Here is a 12012-nt window from a genome sequence, read left to right on the forward strand (position 1 = left end):
CTTGGAAATAAAGGCATTCTTTTCACCAAACACCAGCAATACTCCTGTAATGCCAATTCATTTATTGTGAAGTGTGAAGTAAAGTTTAGGTGTCAAAATGAAGACATTCATGCTGCATTCACTCATTAGCATATGGCTTTGGAAAGTGATAAAGAACCCCTTCTGCCTAGAGCTGGTATTTAGCCCACCTCAAGTTGAAATTCCAGAAATGCTCCTATATATAATCTATATAGAATCACTATGCAAATAGAGGATAGGTTTCTTCCATTCTTCACTCAACCAATACAGAAAAAAAAAACAAGATTTTATTGGGAGATTTATTACAAAGTGGACAACCTTCAAAATGAAATGCTTTAAAAGTTTGTTTTAATGAAGTATTGTATGTTCCATTTTTAAATTAAAAGATGATGCTATTCTCAGGCACCATACCAGAAAATATCTGATCAAATCACATCAAGGGGTTCGAGATATTTGACTTCATATCCTGTACATATTAAAATACCCCACCCTCTTGACAAGACAATCTGAACAGCTTTACCATTGCAGTGTGTGATTTTTCTAGATTTCATTGCATTCCATGAAACAAGAAAACGGTTTTTAAATGCCACATTTCGTCTCTAAAAAAACATGCTATACAAAGACTTGTTAATTAGTTCTGCCTGCAGACAAACCATTCTGAAGCTGGCTTCTATTTGTACAAGCGTTATAAATATGATAGACCCTGCGCACATTTCAGAATTTCTGAAGTTAACAGGACAAATGTATATACAGTTCCAACACAAATGCAAATTGTATGTGGTTTATATGCATACAGTTACAAATCATAAAGAAATATGGGCATTTGTGTATAAATTTAAGTAGAGCAGACAGTTCATCAGAAAGATTAGGTCATTAAGTGTCCTTATATGCAATACTGCAACAACACAGCCAAGTGAGAAAACAGAACGCGAAACATGGAAGAATTCAATACAGGAACCACTTAAGATGCATCTTCATGCACCCCGCTGACACGCTTTGAGATGTCCTCTTAAGAAAATTCAATCTTTTTTTTTTTTGCCAACAGAGGTTCAACAGATCATGAGGCGGCCCTAAAAAAAAAATATCCGTCGTCCCAGAGGAGAACAATCCTGACAAAACCCACAGACACCAAGAACGAGCCTTCCCCCTCCTCCCACGCTCGGTAATGAAAAAAAACCCAACAGTTGCCCAGATGCAGTTCCAATAAGACAGCGAGTTGCAGTGAGTGTCTGACAGGGTACACATGTAATGGGGCTGCTGCTGGCCGCGCTTCCGACAACGCTGCAAGCTCTTATCGGGGGTTTCGATATCTGTCTTGGTCACGGGGCTGGGGGAAGAGAGGAGGCAGGGGGCGTCTACGAGCCGCACATCAGGCATTCATCCTTGTTCTCCAGTGAGCAGACCATGGCCGCCTTGTTGCGCTCCATGGCGGCCTGCGCGTTCTTGGCGCTCTCGGCCTCACGGAGCTTCTCTTTGTTCAGGGTGAACTGGATGGGGTTGGCAGCGGGCTTGGTCCTCAGGTAGTACATGCCAGTCTTTAAGCCCTGGAACACAGAGCCATGAGGGATTTTAGACACACTCTGCGTTTTATTAAGACTCCCATTTTAGTTCATCTACCGTTAAAGGGGAACTGCAGTCCCAGTTTCTTAGATCCGTTATTAAATATCGGAAACAAAACAAATTCATTGATGGTAATTTGACACATCTCGGATTAACCACAAAACCATGAACATTGTGAAAGTACTATAAGGCGCCATGTTGTCGCAAACTCGCTTTCGATTTCCCATGAATAGTGACGTGAAGCGGCCCTTCCTGCTCGCTAGTCACCAAGTAATGTAATGTGATGTACGAGTCAATAAGTACAGGTTGTGCAGCAAACATTTCACCGCAGAACGTTTCCAGAGTTTACAAGTACTATTTGTCTGCAAAACCATCTCCAAGTCGAGAGCAATATTTCTATTGGATTACAAGAGGTGTATTCACAAGCCTGCTTCCTTACTATAATGTAATAAGGCTGCTTCATGTCACTGGACGTTTTGTTGCCACGTTCTGAATCGCAGAGTATGGCCCTGCACATACCTTGAAATGTTGTCTATTTTGTGATGGAAATTGGAGGTTTTACAAGTTACTGTGCACATTTTACTTTCATTGTGGTTTGAAATGCACTCAATGCCGATTCTCTATAACCCCAAAATATAAAAATAGCAGTGCTGTTCCCCTTTAATAAACGTTTAACTCCCATTAAGCAGGCTTTTACTTAAGTATGTCACACCACAACGAGAACATGAGGTAGACCAGAATTGGTAGTTAACATTCCTACCCCCACTCTTCGACAGTAGACCAATACTAACATCACCAAATCCTGCAAATACTGGAATTCAGAAAATTTATCCTGAATTCCAGTTTTGTCTTCATTTTTAATACTATGTAGTACCATACATATGAAATGTTTCACATGCTAAAAAACATTACGGAAGGCCAAAATGTGGCCCAGATGTTTGCTCACCTGCTTCCAGCCATAGAAGTGCATGCTGGTCAGCTTCCCATAGTTGGGCTCTGCAATGTGGATGTTCAGTGACTGGCTCTGGTCAATGAAGGCCCCTCGGTCAGCAGCCATCTTGATCACAGTTTTTTGGGAGATCTCCCACACAGTCTTGTACAGCTCCTTCAGGTCACTTGGGATCTCAGCAATGCTCTGCGGGGAAGAGGAGTCTTTAGCTTCCATTTAGAAAAATAAAGGCCCACCATCCAGTTAACCTGAAGAAACCTAAAAGGAGATGTTTCTCCATCCTCCTCCTTCAATCTCCATACCTGAATGGAGCCATTCTGGGCAATGATCTGGTTCTTCATCTCCTCGTTCCACAGCCCCCGCTCGGTCAGATCTTTCAGTAAGTGTGGGTTTACGATCTGAGGGCCAGAGAAGCAAACCTGTTAGCACAAACTCTTCAAGGCAAACGGTCTTGAGGAGTTAGTCATCTTTAAACATCTCAGTTGCCTTCTATGAAATGAGTTCTAAATTCAGAGAATCTCGCTTTGATTCTAATAGAGGAGAACGAGGTGGAGAGGTTCTCACCTGAAACTCTCCAGAGAGCACCCTGCGCGTGTAGATGTTGCTGGTGTAAGGCTCAATGGACTCGTTGTTGCCCAGTATCTGAGCTGTGGAGGCAGTAGGCATAGGGGACAGCAGTAAGCTGTTCCGGACTCCGTACCTGCAAGGAAGGAACGTTAATGCTGGCGAACCATTCTCCCTGTGAAGCTGCAGCATGTCTGCTTGAAAGATCTCCTGCACAACATCCTGCATTCACCCACCCACACATTTTAGAAACATTCGCCGGGTAACTTACTGGGCAATTTTCTCTTTCAGGGCTTTCCAATCCCAGAGATCAGTAGGGGTTTTATTCCACATGTCATACTGCAAAATCTAAAGAGAAGAATCACATCAGCACTCAGGAACACAATATCAATCCCAGGACACAACCCACTGGGATCTCCTTACCAATAGCAGTATGGCTCTGTAGTTTAATTCAGTACAGAGCAAATAAATGGAGCTTCACAAGTTGCTGCACCACCTAACTTCATGTGAACTTCAGGGAACCCAGGCAGGGCTTATTTCTTATGTGTGGCATTAGAAATCAAGTGATACACCTGACAGAAAACACAATCCTCCCTCAAAATGACTGACATGCAAGAAAAATAAACACAATGTAAGGAGTCGGACTCACCCCTTTGCTAACTGGTGAGCCTTCGTAAGTGCTGTAGGGCTCCTGTGCTGCAGCCAGTTCACAGCTGGCCTCCAGAGCTGCGTAGTAAATGGTCTCAAAGATCTGGATGTTTAGCAGCTGGGCCTCGGGGCTCTCAAACGGGTAGCGCATCAGGATGAAGGCATCGGCCAGGCCCTGGACGCCAATTCCAATGGGCCGGTGACGCTTGTTGGAGTACTCAGCCTGGTGGACGAAGGACACAGCCATGTCTGATCATAACGATACCAGAAACCATTGTGACATGGCCGAGGAGCTAAAGAAGCACAACACGTAAAACACAGATGGTATCTCTAACCTCTGGCACAGGGTAGTAGTTGATATCGATGATCTTGTTCAGGTTCCGCACAATGACCTTGGTGACGTAGGCCAGCTTCTGGAAGTTGTAGGTACGCTCAGGTGTCACGTACATGTTGACAGCAATGGAGGCCAGGTTACACACGGCCACCTGGAAGGAGGAGGACAAACAAACTTTGGGGCTTGAACTCTTATGCCCAGGCATTTCACCGATCCCACAGAATAAGCGATCAGGCGCCCCACAGCACCGAAGACGGGCCCAGTTCCTAGCTCACCTCGTCTTTGCTGGTGTACTCCACCACCTCTGTGCACAGATTGCTGCACTTGATGGTGCCCAGGTTCTGCTGGTTGCTCTTCCTGTTGCACGCATCTTTGTAAACCATGTAGGGGGTTCCGGTCTCCGTCTGAGACTCGATGATCGCGTACCAAAGTTGCTGTGCCTTCACCACCTTGCGCGCCCGTCCCTCCTTCTCATACCTGTGAAACAGCGGTGACAGCGGTCAGGGACACTAACTGCCACAGGACAGGTTTCCTTGAATAATAATCCTTAACACTTACATAGCACTTTTCTACACACTCCACTCAAAGTGCTTTACAAGTAACGGGGACTACCCTCCACCACCACCACCACCAATGTGTAGCCCCTCCTGGATGATGTGACGGCAGCCATAGTGTGCCAGTACGCTCACCACACATCAGCTATCAGTGGGGGGAGAACAGAGTGATGAAGCCAGTTCATGGATGGGGATCATTAGGAGGCCATGATTGGTAAAGATCACGACAGCAGGGTAATATCCCTACTCTTTTTGAGAAATACCCTGGGATTTTTCCAAAAAAATTGTCAGGTCCTTGGCTCTATGTCAAACCGCAGAGTGGGGGCTCCCTACTGGTCCCATTAACACCTCTTCAAGCAGCAACCTTAGCTTTCCTGAAGGTCACCCATCCAGATACTGATCTTCGCTCACACCTGCTTAGCTTCAGTGTGCTGTCTGTTGTCTCGGGGTGATATAGCTGCTGGCTGTATCTATGTAGCTAAATGCTCACTGCTGGACAAACATGCCTGAATCAAACACTATAATGTTGCTTGCATAGGTCTCAATACATTCTTTCTGAGGCAAGAGTCTATAAGACAAGACTTCCTACTTGGATTCATAATCAATTATGCTTTCTGTTGCTTTTGCAGCATTGTTATGTTTTACCTTGTGTAAAGTTCCTCAAACTCTTCCCCCCAGCACTCATCAAGTCCAGGACAGTCACTGGGACACATGAGGGACCAATCCTGAGGATGGAAGAGAAAGAAGGACATTCTTAAGTACACTACAGCATGATTCAAGATGCCCGAAATCACCCCTTCACTTGAACCATTGTTCAGCAAGAGGTTTCTGAAGAAGAGAATTCAAGAATAAAGTTTTAAGTCACCTCATTGTTTTCAACACGCTTCATGAAGAGATCGGGGATCCAGAGGGCATAGAAGAGGTCTCTGGCTCTCTGCTCCTCTTTCCCAGTGTTCTTCTTCAGCTCTAGAAACTCAAAAACGTCAAAGTGCCAGGGCTCTAGATACATGGCAAACGCACCAGGTCTCTGCAACAAAACAAGAGCGACAAGTTGACTGAAGAAGAGGACACCTCACTCTCCTTATCAGTGAAACCAATCAACACGCTTTACACTACATTACCAGTAACCGCCATCATCATTTCTAGTAATCCCAGTAACCCCCATCATCAACACAGATTCTATTTCATGCCATCACAGTGAAGACCTTGTATACTGGAATGAGTTTTTAGAAAAAGCCACAGAGTCTCACCTTGTTTCCTCCCTGATCTACGTAACGAGCAGTGTTGTTATACACCCTCAGCATAGGGACCAGTCCATTGGAGTTGCCATTTGTCTGTAATGGAATTTTTTTTTATTAAATCAGACTCCTCAGAAACCAGCTATGCTGAAAATGCCAATTTCTTCAATACTTGTGTATTTGTTAGTTTTGAAGATCAGGATGTTGGGATAAGCAGACTGTATCAACATTGGGACTAGAAGTTCCAAAGGCAAAAGCTTAAATGAATCATGCAAAGATTACACAGCCAATCTAGAAAGCTACATAAAATTTTCCATGACCCAAAGAAAAGGGGCTTTGGAGATTAGACATTTTAAAAATCAGTGGGATAGCCACATTTTCCAGCTCAGACAGGGAAAAGGCAACAACTGGGTGCACGGAGAACAGTACTCACCCCAGCAATGTAGCTGCCAGTAGCTCGGATGCAACTGACAGCAACGCCGATCCCTCCTGCAGATTTAGAGATCAGCGCACACTGCTTCAGGGTGTCATAAATCCCCTCGATGCTGTCTTCCTTCATGGCAAGCAGGAAACAACTGGAATTAAAAAAAAAAGAGGTCAGTTAAAAACGTACGTTAAAATTCACAACAGACTGATACATGGTCACATTTATATATAGCTCTGAAGTTCCCATATGACTTAACAAGCTGAATTTCTATCACTTTAGTTTTTATAGGTTCTTCTCCTTTTCCTGTTCTGAACCACAAGCACCTGGAGATTAATTCAGTCAATTTCAGTCCAGTGCACTGTGAAACGATTACATACAGTAAGTGCAGCAACCACTTTAGACATTTTGACCTACAATACACAGCACTGCGTACATATAGCTGGGTTGGTTCCACCATAATTTATTAAAATGGGTCAAGCAAAAAAAAACACGTCACAAAACGTCTGTGCCATAATAAGAGTTTAATGAACAACACTGCCATACAGGTCTACTTCCTGAAGGTTTTCCTGGGCACAATGGGTGGCAAGGTCACCCACCTGGAGAGTTGCGGCCGGTTGGTCCCAGCATTGAAGAGTGTGGGCGAAGCGTGCGTGAACCACTTCTCCGACAGCAGGTTGTACGTTTCAATAGCAGCGTCGATGTCCAGCTTGTGAATCCCGACAGACACTCTCATCAGCATGTGCTGAGGACGCTCGGCCACTGCGCACAGACAGGTACATTGTTTAAACTGGGCATTTTGATGCGTTCGCTTAAAGCAACAGGCACGCACATTAAGCAGCCAGATTCTGCTCGAGGGAGTCTACCGTTAAACAGAAACTGCCCGTCAAAAATGTTAAGATCAGTCAGAAAAGGAACAAATGTACAAGCCACTTTACTTTCACTTGTTAGTTTTTTTTATTTCCTACAAAAGTAAAATGCAACTAGGAATGACACTTACCTTTTCCATCAATTTTTAAGAGATAGGAACGTTCCAGTGTCTGAAAGGTGAAAAGATTCACACATTTAAATTTCAATATTTAAAAGGGTGCTCTCTTTTGAGATTCTAGTGTTTAAGATGCTTGTCAGTCGATGTTGTCTGTCACTTTTTAGTCAAAATTAAGAGCTAGAACTCAACGATTTACTTTTACACTGTCCTGTCCTTCTCAAAGGGTTTAGAAGAGTCTTTGCTCCAAAAGTATTAAGAGTCAAACATTCCAGTCTACATATAGTATTAACTTACCTTGAATCCAAAGAAGTTGTAGGAAAAATCTCGATCATAAATAATAGCAGAATTCAAACGCTGTAGGAAAAAAAAAATCAAACAATACGTAAGTATGTAGAATAATTTACAGTGAAATGCAAGTACCACTTAAATAAAATCCTTCGCAGATACATACATCCTTGTTAGCCAGGACTATGTCGAGGGTTTCTTTACAGATCATGGGTGAGTGGCGTTCATTCAGAGGATTCACATAGTTGTACAGATCCTCCATCACATCTGTGAGAGTGACAAAAAATTCAGTCACAACCACAGCCAAATGCATACAAAACAATATTGGGACACTTTAAATGACAACACTACAGGTTATCATAACACTCCTTTATTGTGTTTTATATATACTGAAAGCTACAACTCTTCGGTATGACACAGGCTTACAATTGCTGTACCATACAATACCAAACTTCCAACCACGGTGGCGCAGTGGTTAGCATTGCTGCCTCGCAGAGCTGGGGCCCTGGGTTTAATTCTGAACCTGGGGTTCTATCTGTGTGGAGTTTGTATGTTCTCCCAGCGTTTGCGTGGGTTTTCTCTGGCTGCTCCAGTTTCTTCCCACGAGTCCAAAAACAGAATGGTAGGTTAAGTGGCTTCTGGGACAACTGGCCCTGGTGCGAGTGTGTGCCTGTCTGTGTGTCTGCCCTGTAATGGACTGGCGTCCTGTCCAGGGTGTACCCTGCATTGTGCCCACTGCTTACTGGGATAGGCTCTGGATAAAATGGATAAAATGGATGGACCATGCTTCCCACAAACCGAGAAACCTATCATTAACTCAGTGCGGCTCTTACAGATACCCCCTTTGCAGACACGGCCGCCCGTCCTCCGTCACATAATGATACAAAAGTAGTACTGGGTTGTGGGAACACCTCGGCTTGCAGTAACAACCAAGGGTAACCAATAGTAACCACGGGCACCCGGCAGTTACTATAGTAACGGACACTTTTGGCCAACGTCCTTTTGTGTAAAACTAGCTTTCACTTTATTTTCCCCGACTGGACATTCAGTCTTTCAGCATGGCACCCTCTCCTTCAAAGAAAAGGCCTGCGTCCCGACACTCACCGCTGAAGACCTTCTTGGTCTCCTTGTGCAGGTTGGACACCGCGATCCGGGCGGCCAGGATGGCGTAGTCGGGGTGCTTGGTGGTGAGAGTGGCGGCCGTCTCCGCGGCCAGCGTGTCCAGCTCCACCGTGGTCACACCGCTATACAGCCCCTGGATCACCTTCATCGTGATCTGGGTCTGGGGAGAAGAGGACAGCCATGCAAGCGTTCAACATCAGGGCTTTCTCTGCCAAACTGTATGCTATCTATCACAAGAGATAACGATCAATCGAGATTTTTGCTGACAATATTAATGTAGAATAATTTTGGGACTAAATAGTTCAAAAGAATTAAGGTGCTAAGAGCTTAACTTAGACAACACTGGGGACTAAGGACTTGTAACTGGAAGGCTGGGGGTTCAATTCTTAGGTGACACACGACTCTTGGACTTCTTCAGTAACATTCCCTGCTGTATAAATAGGTACAAACACAAGCTGCTCTGGATAAAAGTTTCATAACAAATGTAGTCACTCACTGGATCCACAAAGTCAGCATTGAGCCCATAGCACAGCTTCTGAATGCGGGACGTAATTTTGTCAAACATGACGCGTTCTTGACGCCCATCTAAAACACACAACAAGAGTTTAAACGCAGTTAGCATGTATCTCCAACATTTTCTCGAAGAAAAACTACAGTGACAGAAGAAGAACTTTAGTCTTTCACTATAAATTCGGTACCAAAGGAGACCCCCTATTTTACATAATGCATAACCGTATTCACACAACACAAAACGATCTCTTTTAACGACGCACTCATAAATACGACATATACTGTCAATGCCACAAACAGAAATCAAAGAGTGAGTGGCGACTGCTTATTTTTTCATATTTGGAGCTATACCAAGACCATATTAAAAAAAAACATTCATTCGATAACTGTAACCCAGATAGGTTAACTCAGAACCTCAGCGGTCAAGTAATAGTTATATATTAACTGACGTACAGTTGAAAAATACATCATACAAAAAACAAAACTACAAACACAATTCATACTGCATGAAGTCTAAGTCATTCAAAAAAAAATTAAAAACAAAAATGGAACTCATTCCCCGCCTCGCCCTTGAATTGCCAGTAGTGTATTTGGCGCCAACATTTCAAACAATAGGAGCCTCAAATTGTGCATTTGTAATTAATTATAAATCTCTAATTTACAAAATTCTGCATAATTCATCCCCCTTCACCTTTCTAAATTTCTAAAATCTCAACAACATATATCCATATTCTCATCAAATGAACGAAATCACATGAAAAAATATAGACCAGAGAAAGTACTGTCAGACTATTTAGGTCTGACAGGTGTCTCTTCTATTTTTGAAACAAGACGCCTGATTTGTGTTTTCTTTTTAATTTGGCTATCAGTAAATCAAGACACGTTTACCAATTTCTTTAGCTTATACAAACTTTGTTTCTCCTCGGTACAATTATAGTGCTACACACAAAGCCAGGATAAATCAAGATGCTGTCAGATGACGCGAAAATAAATCCACATTAGCCCTAACAAAATAAATGTAAATACATCGTTTTAAAAAAAACATTTTTATAAGTAGCACTCGATGACAATAACAATGTGGAACATCAATAAGGATACTAAAGAACTTACCTCGCTTGATTACGTGCATGGCTGTCTTGGATTATATTTAGAAAGTGTAGCAAAAATGAAATTACACAAATCAAATCAATTTAATGAAAACTAATAAAATTAATGCTTTGTGTCTGCCTTCCGCTACTAACTGTACCTCTACAAATCCAAAGAATTAAGCGCGAAGTGAACCCGGACCCGCCACGAACTGAAGTACTATCTCTCCACTAGCCAATCAGTGCAGCCAGAGCGCCGAAGAAAATAAAGGTCAACCAATCAGCAGCGGAAAGTGCAAAATGACTGCCCAATCACGACAGCCCTGACTCGTGACAAAATTAAAAAGGTCAGCCAATCAGAAGCAGAGTCGCAAAAGCAGGGTTTCCGGTTTTTCCGCCTTCAGGAGGATTGACTACGCTGGTGTTTTAGAGATATGTAACTGATGGTTGTAGAAGGAGGGAGATTGAAGTGTATTTGTTATTTTCCTTCTTTTGAGATAAATATTTGAAATTGACATTTATCTGAACACGTCGTTCTCCAGGCAGTTTCTCTCGGACAGGCTGCCTTCAATTTTGCCGACAGCAGCTAGGCGGTCTTTAGCCACGCAGGGCATGGTAGTGTCTCCTGATATTCCTGCATGAATTGAAAGAGTCTTTTTACTAGCGGTTTATACAGATTCAGTTCATTTGGGAAATTTTCATTCAAATACTCAATGAAACACTAAGAATTTTTTTTTAATGAAATAGCATGGCATTGGCTCAGTGTTTTATTACCCCAAAGATCTACTTGAGTAATCCACAAACTTATTTAAAATGAAAATAATATGTATTTGTAAGGGGAACACAAATGAAAAAAGACCCTGAAGTTGCTGGTGAACATCTATACACCTACCAAGTAAAAATTCAGGTGGGTAGCTGCGTCAGCATGCGTAGGCTGCAAAGGAACAAGTAATAGGTTTATTCCATGCTGAAAAAAAGAAGAAAGAAAACACGTTTTGGCCATGGGGCCTTCTTCGGGTCTTCTTCACACCTGAAGAAGGCCCCACGGCCGAAACGTTGTTTTCTTTCTTCTTTTTTTCAGCATGGAATGAACCTATTACTTGTCCCTTACCAAGTAAAAATGTACAACACATTGAGACAAGACAAGAATGCATTAAAAGCTTTAGTGAAAAGGTCTCAAAGCAAATTTTGCCTCTAATGGATTAGGACACCACATACCTCGAGCTACACAAGCAGGGCAAGGAGACTTTGAATGAGCAGATCACAAATTAAGAACTGGGCTCCATGCAATAAATCCTGAATATAACCTGCAGCCAGACTGCTGACCTCTCAAGTCCGCTCTGAATTTCACAGGAAACCAGTAAAACCTACCTAGGATGGGAGTCATGTTCTGATGCAGAGTGCACACTAGCATATGAACTGCAGCATTCCAGACATACTAAATCCTATGTATTACCTTTGATGATACCCAGAAAGTCGGGCAATACATTGGTCTAATCCTATTGAAATAAAGGAATGCATCCAAAGTTGAGACTGAGATTTGCAGCGAGTTAACTTGGCATTGGCAGAAGGAATATACCCACAGGACATTCCTAAGAAGTAATTTCCTGTAACAACAGAGGGGCAAAGACAAACACCAAAGTTATATTTTCCCTTTTATAACAATGATGTGATTCTGAGGCTTTTTGAGGGACATCCAGTTGTACAATGTAACAAGTCTGTTACTTACATTC

The 12012-nt window shown here is 42.8% G+C and overlaps 1 protein-coding gene across 1 annotated transcript; it reads right to left on the reverse strand.

The window, feature by feature from the left end:
* Window positions 1-349: 349 nt before the first annotated feature.
* On the reverse strand, window positions 350-10512 carry rrm1 (ribonucleotide reductase M1 polypeptide). Its single transcript, XM_088921030.1, has 19 exons — window positions 10305-10512; window positions 9181-9269; window positions 8667-8844; window positions 7729-7829; window positions 7572-7631; window positions 7290-7329; window positions 6889-7051; window positions 6299-6440; window positions 5878-5961; window positions 5493-5654; window positions 5273-5352; window positions 4349-4550; window positions 4075-4224; window positions 3741-3962; window positions 3363-3439; window positions 3092-3227; window positions 2830-2925; window positions 2525-2713; window positions 350-1562 (listed from the first exon to the last, which is right to left on the reverse strand). The coding sequence occupies exons 1-19, from the start codon at window positions 10321-10323 to the stop codon at window positions 1374-1376; spliced, it is 2379 nt and encodes a 792-aa protein (XP_088777156.1). The 5' UTR covers window positions 10324-10512; the 3' UTR covers window positions 350-1373.
* Between the last annotated feature and the right edge of the window lie 1500 nt (window positions 10513-12012).

The sequence above is a fragment of the Atractosteus spatula genome, chromosome 7 (assembly GCF_055471065.1).
Source record: "Atractosteus spatula isolate fAtrSpa1 chromosome 7, fAtrSpa1.hap1, whole genome shotgun sequence".
Lineage (NCBI taxonomy): Eukaryota > Metazoa > Chordata > Actinopteri > Semionotiformes > Lepisosteidae > Atractosteus > Atractosteus spatula.